At 43.9% G+C, this 12,395-nt stretch overlaps 1 protein-coding gene across 14 annotated transcripts in view; it reads left to right on the top strand.

Moving 5' to 3' along the window:
* The window catches only part of MPRIP (myosin phosphatase Rho interacting protein), a 76,178-nt gene that overhangs the window by 42,152 nt on the left and 21,631 nt on the right, over positions 1-12,395 (top strand). For 8 of the 14 annotated variants that reach the window (XM_075285214.1, XM_075285217.1, XM_075285207.1 and 5 more), the window contains exons 8-14: positions 6,539-6,674; positions 7,709-7,813; positions 8,583-8,639; positions 10,693-10,761; positions 10,839-10,928; positions 11,170-11,279; positions 11,476-11,514. In XM_075285214.1, coding sequence (XP_075141315.1) covers positions 6,539-6,674; positions 7,709-7,813; positions 8,583-8,639; positions 10,693-10,761; positions 10,839-10,928; positions 11,170-11,279; positions 11,476-11,514 — 606 coding nt within the window. The remainder of the gene's footprint in view (positions 1-6,538; positions 6,675-7,708; positions 7,814-8,582; positions 8,640-10,692; positions 10,762-10,838; positions 10,929-11,169; positions 11,280-11,475; positions 11,515-12,395) is intronic. The other 6 variants (XM_075285220.1, XM_075285221.1, XM_075285216.1 and 3 more) reach the window with 1 other exon arrangement.

Genomic DNA, 12,395 nt, shown 5'->3' with positions numbered 1-12,395 from the left:
TACAGTCCTGTGAATAGGCTGAAAATGCTGCAGTCCCTTCAAGCAGCTGATCGGCAGGGGAAGCCTAGGTGTTGGTCCCACTCCCCTCCTAAGGATAGGTTATCAATTAACAATCCTTGAAATCCCCCTTTAACCCTCTGGTCCACCTGTAAGCACAATCTGCATTTATTACTAACTCACTAACTCCTACTTCACTGTAATAACTCACTAACTCCTCTTACTGCGCCATACTAACTCACTAACTCCCCCTACTGTGCCGAGTTAATCTACTAAGGCTCCCTACCATGCCATATTAACCCTTTGGTATCCTCGTCCTCACGTCCAATCTTTCCGCTCCGCTAACTCATTGACTGCTGTCATAAAGCGTTCCTTGATTTTCTAGGTGTCAAGGGTCCGCAGGTCTCGTCTTGTACCCTGCAACAATGTGGGGGGAAAAAAAACTATTTTCTAAGCTTGAGCTCATGTTTTCTCGGGAGGGTTTAGTTCACAGATTTGTTGCTACAACGGGCATGAGTCAGTATAGTTAAATATTTGCATTGGATATTATACGAAAGAAAGTGACCTGGCCCCATATAGAGGTCAAATTATGTCTGTACATTGGCTGGTGACTGTAGTGTCCTTCAATGGGGGGGAATGACGGGACGTGCGGAAACACTACTGTATACTACTACTCCTATGGTCAGCGAGTAGTCTTAGATTTATGATGGCCAGGTCCTATACTGGGAAGATAACCAGCACAGAGTAGCAGCCGGGCATTGCTTGTTTTGTTCTGTCCCTTCAGACACTGTGTTGTCTGGACAGAGATATTTAGGACACAGTATTGTCCTTCAGCATCAGATGATGTGTGTCAAATGAGGGAGGGGGGTTGTGGGCCGCGGGCTGTTGCAGCAAGGTCGACGATGATCTGAGCCGGCCTGTAAAGTTGTGGCTGGAGAATGATGTGACCGATCACAGTTACGCAGTCTGCAGAGGTCATCAGGTACAACACCCCAACTGGGTCACCTACACCCTCTACAGTTAGGAATAAGGGACTCTTATATCTGCTTCCTGCTTGTTTTCTGCATGTTTGCATTGCTTCCTTCATTTTTTATGTTTTAAGCCTTTTCAGTGCCATTAAAAATGAAATATGGCGGCCAAGAACGTGTCTCCTTGGCATATAAAGCAATGCTGATATAGGATGATGCACAGGTCCGCAAGTCATAAGCAGATTATATTTGTGTCTGGCACTGAAAAGGTTTCTACTTGTCTTGTGCTTCAGTCATCCATAGCTGGCCGCCATCTTGTATGCTACACCAGCAAATAACCTGTTTGTTCAGTGATCTGCACTAAAGGTCTTCTATGTGGCCCTGGGTGACGGCTGAAATGATATCAAGTGAAAATCGAAAAGATAAAAGAAAGTTCTGTCAGTCTGAGCACTTATCATGGACGTGTCTAATGTCTGTAAATGAGTAGAAGGCTCGGGATGGCTGCTTCCATTGTTGGTGGTGCATGTCCACTTTTGAACTCCAATTCATACATATATAATTCTACATAAGAAGTTGTGTCACTTTAGAAATAGATCATATACTTATTGTGCTCCAGAGCTGCATTTTTATACTAACAGTGTAGTCCAGGGAAACCTATAGTTTGGACTGTAAACTTCCTTAGAATGCAAACTACAAGAGCAGGGTCTGTGCAGACAATGAAGAAGCAGGGAATGCTGGTAGATTTAATGTTTGAAGTTGCAGGCTTATGAGTTCAGCTCTGGAGTGTAATATTGGTTCGAAATTTGAATCAGTACAGGTTAAGAAACGCAATGTGCAAATATAGTTTTACTCCATGAGCAGAAATGTGAGCGCCACTTTAGAGTATAATACAGGATGTAACTCAGGATCAGTAATGTAATGTATGTACACAGTGTCTGTACCAGTAGAATAGTGAGCACAGCTGTGGAGTATAATACAGGATATAACTCAGGATCAGTACAGGATAAGTAATGTAATGTATGTACACAGTGACTGTACCAGCAGAATAGTGAGTGCAGCTCTGGAATATAATACAGGATGTAACTCAGGATCAGTACAGGATAAGTAATGTAATGTATGTACACAGTGACTGTACCAGCAGAATAGTGAGTGCAGCTCTGGAATATAATACAGGATGTAACTCAGGATCAGTACAGGATAAGTAATGTAATGTATGAACACAGTGACTGTACCAGCAGAATAGTGAGCGCAGCTCTGGAGTATAATGCAGGATAAGTAATGTATGTATAAAGTGACGCAGTTTCTTATGTGTTTCTATATGTAAGCTATAACATTACCTAATGGGGCATAGATTGTAATAACCCCTGGACTTGGACCTTTCAGCAAAACAGGTGAACATTTTCCACCTGCCAATGAACCTGTCTGTGTATAATGCCAGCACCCCACGTCCAGACTAATGAGAATCTCTGGCAATAACTCCAGTAGATATTGTGATTGATGATGATTCTACATTTGTAATATTATTAATGTTCATTGTTGATTGCTCTGATAATTGATAACATTGATTTGACGCCTTCTTGTTTGTATCAGTCCATACACTCATTTTCCAGCCTTGTTCTATTTCCAGGTCTTATTGCTCTCCACCTCCTCCTCCTGCTGTGCTGCTGTGCGAGATGGTCTTTTCTGAGCCCGCTTCGCTGCCATCTCGTCTTAGTGTCCGAATTTATGAGACAAGAGATGTGACTATTTTCCTTTTCCTAGGAAAAACAAACCAGTCTGTTTTTTCCTCCCTCCCCTCCCTCCGAAAATCTGCTGTCTCTTCTACTGACTCGCTCTGTTTTTTATTTAACTTCTTTGGCTGCCTGGGAAGGCCAGTGCTAAGGAGTCTAAAACAGACCAAAAGAAAATAAATTGTGCCTTTTTGGGTTTTTTCTAAGTTGCTATTGAGAATTATATTTGATTTTATGAGAAGTTTCTGTTGCTAACAGAGTGTTCCATAACTCACAGCAACCAGATCTTTGCCCTCTTGGACTCGCCATGGCCCTTGGGGTAAAACTTTTTTTTTTTTTTACTTATTTTGTTCAGCCCAAAGTCAGCAGTTGAATCCTACAGAGCCACCTAGTGGACAGTTTGTTTGAAAAACCAATCACTGAATCAACATCCTCAGCTACCCACCAGCTTGGTACTGGCCACTGCAGTTGGACTCTAACCCAATCCTACCCTGCCCTATCTCTTATGGACCTAAAAATGTTACGGGCAATATTATTTGTATTTTTAGATAAAGGTTAGATTAGAGAACTAAATTCCCAGCATACTAGTCTTCATTTGCCCGAACCAGGGCATGATGGAAGTTGTAGTTTTACCACTGCTGAAGACCACTGCCTTAGACAAGAGATTTATCTCAGTGGTTATAGTCTACATCGAGCACAGCCAGCAGTCTCTACATGGATGACCCGACTGGAGAATGGGATAGGACAAAATGGATCCTTACCCATCATATCCTTTGCTTCCTCCCAGGATATGCTGGTGCTGTGGGTTATGGGACAAGTGTTCATGAACTAATCTGGGTTAAGATTACGAATTATTTCTCAAATGTTAAAATTGAATCAGAAGGAAAAGACAAAAGTGTTCTATGTAACGTAGAGGTCAGTGAGTCATCTCCCCCATAACAAGGACAGGGTCCGATTGTTTTGTGTGCGCCTCACTGCTGTGTTATGGTTTCTACACAATACCAACCAGCGACTTCTCTCCATGACACATATTAGCCTATTCTAGATTAAGTCGGAAAAACATTCATTCAGTCAATTTTCGGACCTTCCAGACAAGGCACCGATCCGCCGATGAACGAGCCAGCTGATTGTATCTTTAATGCTGCCTCAAAGATGGTGCATCTGTGTTTGAACAGGGGTTGTGCTGCTGACATAATGTAAACTAACAGGCGGTGAACAATCGTGTTAATAGTCACTTGTTCCCTATGTAGTTTTTACACTGGGTGGCGTGAATGTCTGTTAAATAAGCACCAATTGACTTGCTATATTGTCGAACAGCCCTTGTTCTGGGAGTTTCCTGGCCACACCCACAAATTGCCACTTTAAGGGGAATGGAGGTAATTTTACCCAAACTCCACCCCTTTTGTGGTTGGCCATGCCTCTTCTTGCCTGTTTAGTAAAAGGACCCTTGGGTTCCTACCCTTCTTGTGTTACACTCCTGCTTTCTTTTCACATGTGACAGCTAAGCTCTACCCAGGGTGAGAGATAAATGAAGTAACGTATCAGTGAGGGCAATCACAATACTGCTATATGATGGCTGGAGTGTTACTTTAAGGGCTAGTTCACACTGGGTTCTGCGAGTGCATCCCATCGTGGCTTTCCACTCCGTATTAGGCCCAAGTGAATGGGCCTAGTCCGGAGGGTGCTGTCGCGAGGCGGAATCCGCCTGAGGAAAGGGAAGCTCGCTTCTTTTTTCCGCTAGCGGTCTACATAGACCTCTATCCTGAGGGGGAGGATTCCGCACCAAAATCCGCCCCCTCTTGCTCTGTGTGAACGAGCCCTAAATTTCAGAAAACTACCTGATATGGCAGTGAATGGGTAAAATGCTTCATTATACAAAAACCCATTAAATAAAAATGCAACTCTCTGTGATGTTGATCTGCTCCCGTGTTGTGCGACAGCTCGCTCTGTGTGTCGTAAAGCCGAGCACCCTCCCGTAGGGAATGTACCAATCGTTTAATAAGTAGCTCCAGGGTTCGGGAGTAGATGAGGATTTAAGATCAAAACGACTGAAGGGAATAGACAGACGCTTCATTAAAGGAACCTTGTGATCTTGTTAACCGGAGATCACTGCCAGCAACCTCCTGCTCCAGGAGCGCGAGCGACCCCCGATCACAGCACAGCCGGGGTCCAGTCACCTAAGGACTTGGCACTGTCACACATTTCTTTATCAACTTTTCCAATTAAAAAAATCTGAATTTGGGGGCAAATTGAATGCGAAGGAACTGAATATTTTTTCTTCCTTTTGAAGTTTGTAATCCTTAATGAAAACCACCCCTGACTCGCTGACCTCCGATCACATTGTGGGAAGTTACAGCTCTACACTTTTGTCTTTTCATCTGTAAAGTTTTATATGGAGACGTGCGTGAGATGCGGGTCGTGTGTTACACGCTTTGATGTCCCTCACATGCCATATGTATATGTGGTGGAGGCGGTCATTTTGTTGGCGGACCAGATGGTTAATAAGAGAAAGATATCGTCTCTTCTATCAGGTTCAATCCATACCACAGTATTATCTGTTTCTGAGAAAGCTGGGTGACTAATACAAAGGTTATCACATGACTTTTTCAGAATCTATATCTAATATTTATTATTATAATCTTAGTGAAACGGTGATAAATATGGCAGTGGGAGAGCCCTGATGTCAGCCGTTGCGGTAATCACCCAGCTTTCCTAATCACAGATATAGCTATAAGGCACAGGAAATTTTATAGGGATTGAAAAACATGCCGGCTTTCTTTGGAAGAAACTGCACATCTGTGTAGTATTGCAGCTTTGCTCCATTCACTTCAATGCACCTGAACTGCAATACCAGACATTGCCTGAAGAAAGGTGTGGTGCTGTTCTGGATTAAAGCAGCCATGTTCTTTCAATCCTAGACTGTCCCTTTAACAGAAGAGAATAATTTGTAAAGCTGACATGATGGCTGCCTCCACCGTGAAAAGGTTTTTAAGTAAGTTTTATAGATCTCTGTATAAGAGCTTATACTGTTTGATGATGTACTGACCACACCTAAAGGGTCTTTACTGCCTCCTTTACTAATATGGTGGATTTATAAATGCAGGCAATGCCAAGCAAGAAGCCTATTACATTTACCAATCTGCACCTATTTGTGTCCTGGATAGTACATACGAGAAGACGAATGATGATGTGTATGGGAACAGTGCACAACCTATAGCTCTGCTACGTGAGACTACAACAACTAGCAAGCTGGGGTTATAATTTGACAAGAAATGAAGAGCTGCCATTGCAGACCATTGTACTGTCATTGGAAGTTTACCCTATATCGTAGTGCGTTGTAAACCACTCCATGTTGTGTGTTATCTGAGCCAAATACAGACTTTCCTGGGTAGTATGGATAATAACTAGAGATGAGTGAGTAGTATTTGATCTAATACCTCCCCTGCATAGTTATTGGTGTAAAAAAGCGCCAGGGAAAGTGGGAGGGGCATCAAATTTTTACTGTGTTTACCGCGTGGTATTCAACCGGTAACACCAATAACTATGCAGGGGAGGTATTCGATCGAATACTACATGCTCATCTCTAATAATAACATCCAATGTATAGTATCCAGAATGGCATGCAATTAGATATACGATATAATTTTATCGGGACCATAATGGGTGAGGTAAATACATAGCCTTTGTTGGTGTTGCCTACATTTGCAGGGTTATAGGAGAATGTTTGCTATTTTTACAATATTCCAGTCTATATATGACAGTTTTAATATATTTTGTTCTTCTATCTGTGGTGAAATTTTAGAGCCTGTTCCTTTTCTTTCCTCTACTCTTTGTTTCTCTTAGGCGTTCTCTGGTCATTGAGAAGTTTGAAGCTTTGGACATCGAGAAGGCAGAACACATGGAGACCAGCTGTTCCACTACCTCCAGCAGTGAGGCCCGGCAGGGCCGCAGTGAGAAGCGCACCTTTCCCAGGAAAAGGGTGAGGGATATTGGAAAGATCATTGGCCCTGAAGTCCTTTCACGTCCTGATCGATGTGCGGTATTATATAGAATTAATTCAGTGCACTGACAGCTTTCCCTGTTTTTGAAAGGCGTGCTATCGCTCTCTAGGGCCTTTGCAGGTGTACTTGTGTAGAGTCTGTCTGTGCACACTATTGTAAAGAATATGCTAATAAGTTCTTCTTGACGGAAAGGTAGTTCTACTTTTGGAAGATAGCTCCCTCTAGATCAGTGCCAAGCTTTCAAGAAGCCTAGTGATTTGACCTGGAATTAAAGCCAAACGACGATATCTCCTACAAAAGGAAGAGACGCATCTAGTGATCACTGTCTAGGTCGGGGCCATTGCCCCTCATATGTTTGAAACCGGGTGCTGGTTGGCTAGGCGAGCGGCCATAGACTTTGGATGCCTGAAAAGTTGGCCTAAGGCCGTCTCCTTAAGGAGACCTAGTGCTCCTCCTAACCCATGTCTATGGCCTCTCACCTAGCCAACCAATATTCTTCTTCCTATGTATGAGGGGCAATGACCCTGAGAAAGCTATCTGTGTATGCTTTTCTCTTCTTTTTGGAGATGTTCTGGTTTGGTTTTTAATCCCAGACCATGTTACATGGTGGCACTACTTGGAGAATTATGCTTTTATTGTTTCCCATGTTGTCAGAGGATATGTCAGTGCTACTCTGATTCTTAGTGTTAGTTGACACGGGGGAAGTTGGCAGCAGATTTTGACGCAGAATCCGCCTCAAAGTCTGCTGCCAAAAATGGCTCCCATTGACTTCAATGGGAGCTGCTCGCTGCTTTTTTCCGCTAACTAGTAGCGGATAAAAGAAGCGAGCTGCCCTATCTTGCCGTGGATTCCGGCAAGGCTCCGGGCCATTCATTTGGGCCTAATCCATCGCGGAATGCCGCAACGCAATGTGTACACGCGGAGTTCATTTGACTCTGTGTGAACTAGCCCTTACTGTATTTGACCTGTTTTAAGTCCTGAAACTTAAAATCTATTTCTTCCCTTTCAATAGGATGATACAGGGGGGACTTCTATTCCTGATGTGTCAGCATCTCCTATTTCACCCTATCGAAGAGCAAAGTCCCTGGATCGCCGATCCACAGAATCCTCAATGACGGTGAGTGAACACAGACAGACGGTAACTTCCAAACTTTGTCCTCCGTGTACATTCCTCCCCCTTTCGAGCAGTGGACATCTTATAATCTCCACTCCTACATGAAGTGTGACCTGACCACAGCTGTTCTCCATCTGTTAAACGGACTTCTAGCTTTGTCATTTGATGGAGTCCATGGCGTAAAGGACTCTTTGTTCCACGAGTGGCTTTTGTTTTTTATGTGAAGATATCTTAGGCACGTCTAGCTTCTACTATCAAGACTGAGCCTCGCAAATAGCTGGCGTGCTGCTCCTGAGACGCCCATCAAAACGTCTGTGTATTTCAGCCATGTTGCTATTTAAATAAGATACCTAATTCAGACCCGAACCTTGCAGAGGGTTATTGGTGGATGCAAAGAATCCTTTTTCAATTTGGCAGACTCCCCTCTGCTGACCCCTTCCTCATCTTATCCTTAATGTATTTTGGTATTCTTGGGAATGGAGGGTTATTCTAGGGTCCTAGTCATATGACTGCCTTGTGTATATATAAGAAGCAGAGGTGATACTTCAGCGGCTGTGTACGTGTGGACTACAATCATGAAACTGGTGGGAAGAGATCAGGTTTGTAGGCATCTGTATTAAGGCCATGTCCATAGCATTGCTCCAATAAGCCTACAGTTAATTCCCAGATCTGTGAGTTGTTGAAGAACTTTGGTCTTTCTATTGGCAGAACAGAAAAGATGACTTGTATTTTTACACTTGGTTTAGTAATTTCCTTATATCTCCTTCCGCAGCCTGACCTTCTGAACTTCAAGAAGGGTTGGTTGACCAAGCAGTACCAGGATGGGCAGGTGAGTCATGACAATATGTGGGCTGGTGGGGTAGTAATGATTCTGTGCAGGGGAAGGGAGAAGGGTCTAGGCATGCCATAACAATGACAAAGCAATCCTCTGAATGTTGTTTCAATAAGCAGAGATAAATCCATGGCAGACAGAGGCCAGTGTCGGAGGCTGTCAGCCGAATGCTTATTCATCTGACCACCATTTCTCCCGATGCCCCACACACATTTACACTGGCCTATTGTGATAGTAGACGGTAACCCACACGCCTTTTACTAGAGGGGGGCAGAGGGTTTTGGAGGTAGACTGTAGTCCCAGATATGCTACACTTACCACAGCTGAAAACTGGCAATGGGTTGACAGTGTGGCTGTAGAGATGATTTGGAGAACCAGATGACTGTTTGACTTGTGGTCTGAATTTGTTAAGATGTGTCTTGTCGCCTAGCATTAGTTGGCCATGTCCATTAGATGAACACTGGCCCAAACCCATTGATTTCAGTAGGAATAGCTAACCATTGAATGTGTCCTGACTATCATTATCACACTTGCCATGGGAAAGAAGTTTCGATAACTTGGATTTAATGCTTGATTCTTTGTGAAGTGGGGCAAAGAGTGTCTGGTAGTGGCTTATTCCCCCCGCCCAATGGGAAAAAACAAGCATACTCAGAGGTGAATGTACATGTATAGGGAGTCGTAAGGTGGTCAGTGTTGGCATGCTAATTGTCGGTTGGTGCCTCTATCTTAATACATTACTGAGGAGTCATCATAGTCAGTAAACAGTGATCTAGTTCATCTTCTTGCTTAGTACCACATTGAAATATTGTGACACTGGAGGCTGGTTTGTGCAGGAAGATTTGCAGTCCTGTTACTACTGATATTATTTCACTAGGATTTCCCTTCTCCTGTCCAGCTGGGAGGTGTTGGCTCAAGCTGGACAAGTAACCGGCCATCACTTATGACTGTGGTTTTCTGTGCCCAGCATGTACCTCTTATCCTGGGATGGTTGCCTGTGTTTGGGTCTTGTGTGGTAATGGCAGCGTACACAGACTACATTCCGGGGAGTGCTCACCAGGCTGTGCCCATGTGCTGCCCAAGGATGAGGTTGTGCTTGTTGTGATGCGATCTGGAAGCTATGCAGGCTCTGTTTACAAGCAGAGGCAGTAGGGGAAGTGGACTTACATCATGACCTTATTACAGCTGCCAGCTGGGCCCCCCCTGGGACTCTGGGTTACTGGGATATGGGGAGGGATCCGGTTACAACATTAGCTGCCTCTGTGAGATGGATTTAACATTTGCTGGGAGCACAAACAACGCTCTATTTTGGTCAATCTCCTCCTACCTCTGTTTCCTCTCTTTCATTCAGTTATTACTGCTGCATTGTCCATGGACACCATTAAACGGATCCTGATGTGTATTTCGGAATCTAAGGGACTCTCTGCATTGTTTAGGGGATAGGTTAAACAATGGCTTTACACCTTTATTGGCTTTGGTCACCTGTGTCCTTGTCTGACTTCTTTTGGAGAGCTGTTGAACCTTATTTTTAGAGCTGGCCTGTCATGATGGTGCATGCAGATTGCTTGTCTCTAGCTTAAAACCTCCAGATCCCCTTGCCCCAGCATCCTGCTCCAATTGTTTACCATGGGAGGCCGGAGGCCAGAATATAACTCAAAATCAGCCGCAGATTGCACTGTGGGTCCCTTAGTATTCGACACCACCATCTTTATCCACATCAAACCAGGCTTTAGGGCTCGTATTTAGGAAAGACGTGTTTAGTTACCATTTTGACCACACTTCAACAACAAATGCCAAGGTGGAATGTGTTATAACTGTGACTGGTAGTACCACATATACTGGATACACGCCACACAAGGAAGAACCTGCTTTCCTAACAGTTGTATATATGTATACACTGCCTACATGTATAGAGATGCATCTACCATGTTGTATATATGACAAGCTCACGTACAGTCTTGGAAGTTGTCACAGTGCCTCCTGCTGGCCAAGCAGTGCCCCTCCTTTTGGCTGTGATAACTGCCATTTTCCTGATACATGTTCTCTATTTCAGTGGAAGAAGCACTGGTTTGTGCTGACCGACCAGAACCTGAGATATTACAGAGACTCTGTGGCAGAAGAGGTGAGTGACATTCCGGCCATCTGATCATCGTACTAGGCTCTTGTCCAGCGACTTAGTCTCCTTTTTCTTTTGGTCAGGCGGCTGACTTGGATGGGGAAATTGATCTGTCCACCTGTTACGATGTCACTGAATTCCCGGTCCAGAGAAATTATGGGTTCCAGATTCATGTAAGTCATGTTTGTTGCTTTTAGTACACTATTTGTCTCTGTATTATCATAGGCAGAAGTGTAACTTGAAGCTTCAGAGCCCTAAGGCATATTTTCCCATACTTTGGAAGATGTCTAACGATGACCCAATTTTCATTATTTTCCATTAGAATTTGGCAAAAATCTACTCCCCTACTGTGTTGTTGCTCACCTATCCCACGCTATGTATGATTTATTTGATAACCTCCTATTTTATTTTTAGACAAAAGAAGGGGAGTTCACTCTGTCCGCGATGACTTCGGGCATTCGTCGGAACTGGATACAGACCATCATGAAACATGTGCGACCCAACACTGCCCCGGATGTCACCAGGTGAGGAACATCTCTGCTCGATTCCAATAATGTCCACTAAACTTCTTAACAACCGGCTAAGTAGACCGAAGGATCATCGCCTTTCACAATTTATATTTCTATGAGTGAACCTTTCATATCCCGACTTCTTTCTCCTGCCCTTTCCCTTCTTCCTTTTCTCATTTCGCCATCTCTTTAATTTCCATGCAAACCCCAGGAAAAGCTTCTCTCTGAAACTGTCTGTGCTGAAGCCAAGGTTGGAAAGCTGTGTTCTCTCCTGTATAAACGTCTTGTGGTTTGTATTCGTTGTGGTTCACTGCATGCTATGCTTCTCACATCCCGAGACTCTTGGAGTAGATTCTTTGACTGACCTGCACTCAGTGGAGACTGCCATAAGTGGCCTATTCTACTGCTCATTTGTTCCCGATTAAGCTCATGAATGAAATGGCCGCCTCTACTGTGCGTGGAAAATGGGTACAATGAAAAGAGATGAGATTACTTGGTTCCTAACGCAGCAAATAATGCACAGAAACAGGTGGCCTGTTTATGCTTGTTGCTTGTATGCAATGTCACCACATCCCGGCATGGCATCGATGATCTGCCTGTACTGCCACACAAGTATTGGAGACCTACTAGTGCTCATTTCTAGGGGACTTGCCGATCTTCTCCAGATGCATGATGTGTGCTTTTATTTTATCCTTGTCCTTCACTCTAATGAAAAATCTCATTGACATGGGTGATAAGGGAAGGCTGCACTGAAAACACCAACCACATCAAGCCTATAATCTCTGGGGTTCACTTTCGATCAATTCATTACTTCCATGATGCAAACTGGATGTGCACTAAAACATATTTGTTGCCTTACCAAAGTTAAAGGGATGTTCCTGGTCCCCCAGCATTTTTCTGTACTGATCACCTAGCCACAGGACAGGCAATCGGTATCTAATTGGTGCAGGGTCCGGGTGTCAACTGATATGGCTTCCCCAGGTGCTGTAAGATACTGCTGTAAGCTGCCCAGCATGTAGGCATGGCAGTCTAGAAATGCAAAGGGAAATGCACATCTGGTTCCACAATAGACTGAAGAATAATATACTTTATGTAGCTGAACAAACCTACCTTTCGTTTCCCGTATTTCAC

Source organism: Leptodactylus fuscus, chromosome 8, assembly GCF_031893055.1.
Source record: "Leptodactylus fuscus isolate aLepFus1 chromosome 8, aLepFus1.hap2, whole genome shotgun sequence".
NCBI classification, from domain to species: Eukaryota; Metazoa; Chordata; class Amphibia; order Anura; family Leptodactylidae; genus Leptodactylus; species Leptodactylus fuscus.
This window is presented reverse-complemented; position numbering and strand designations above follow the sequence as displayed.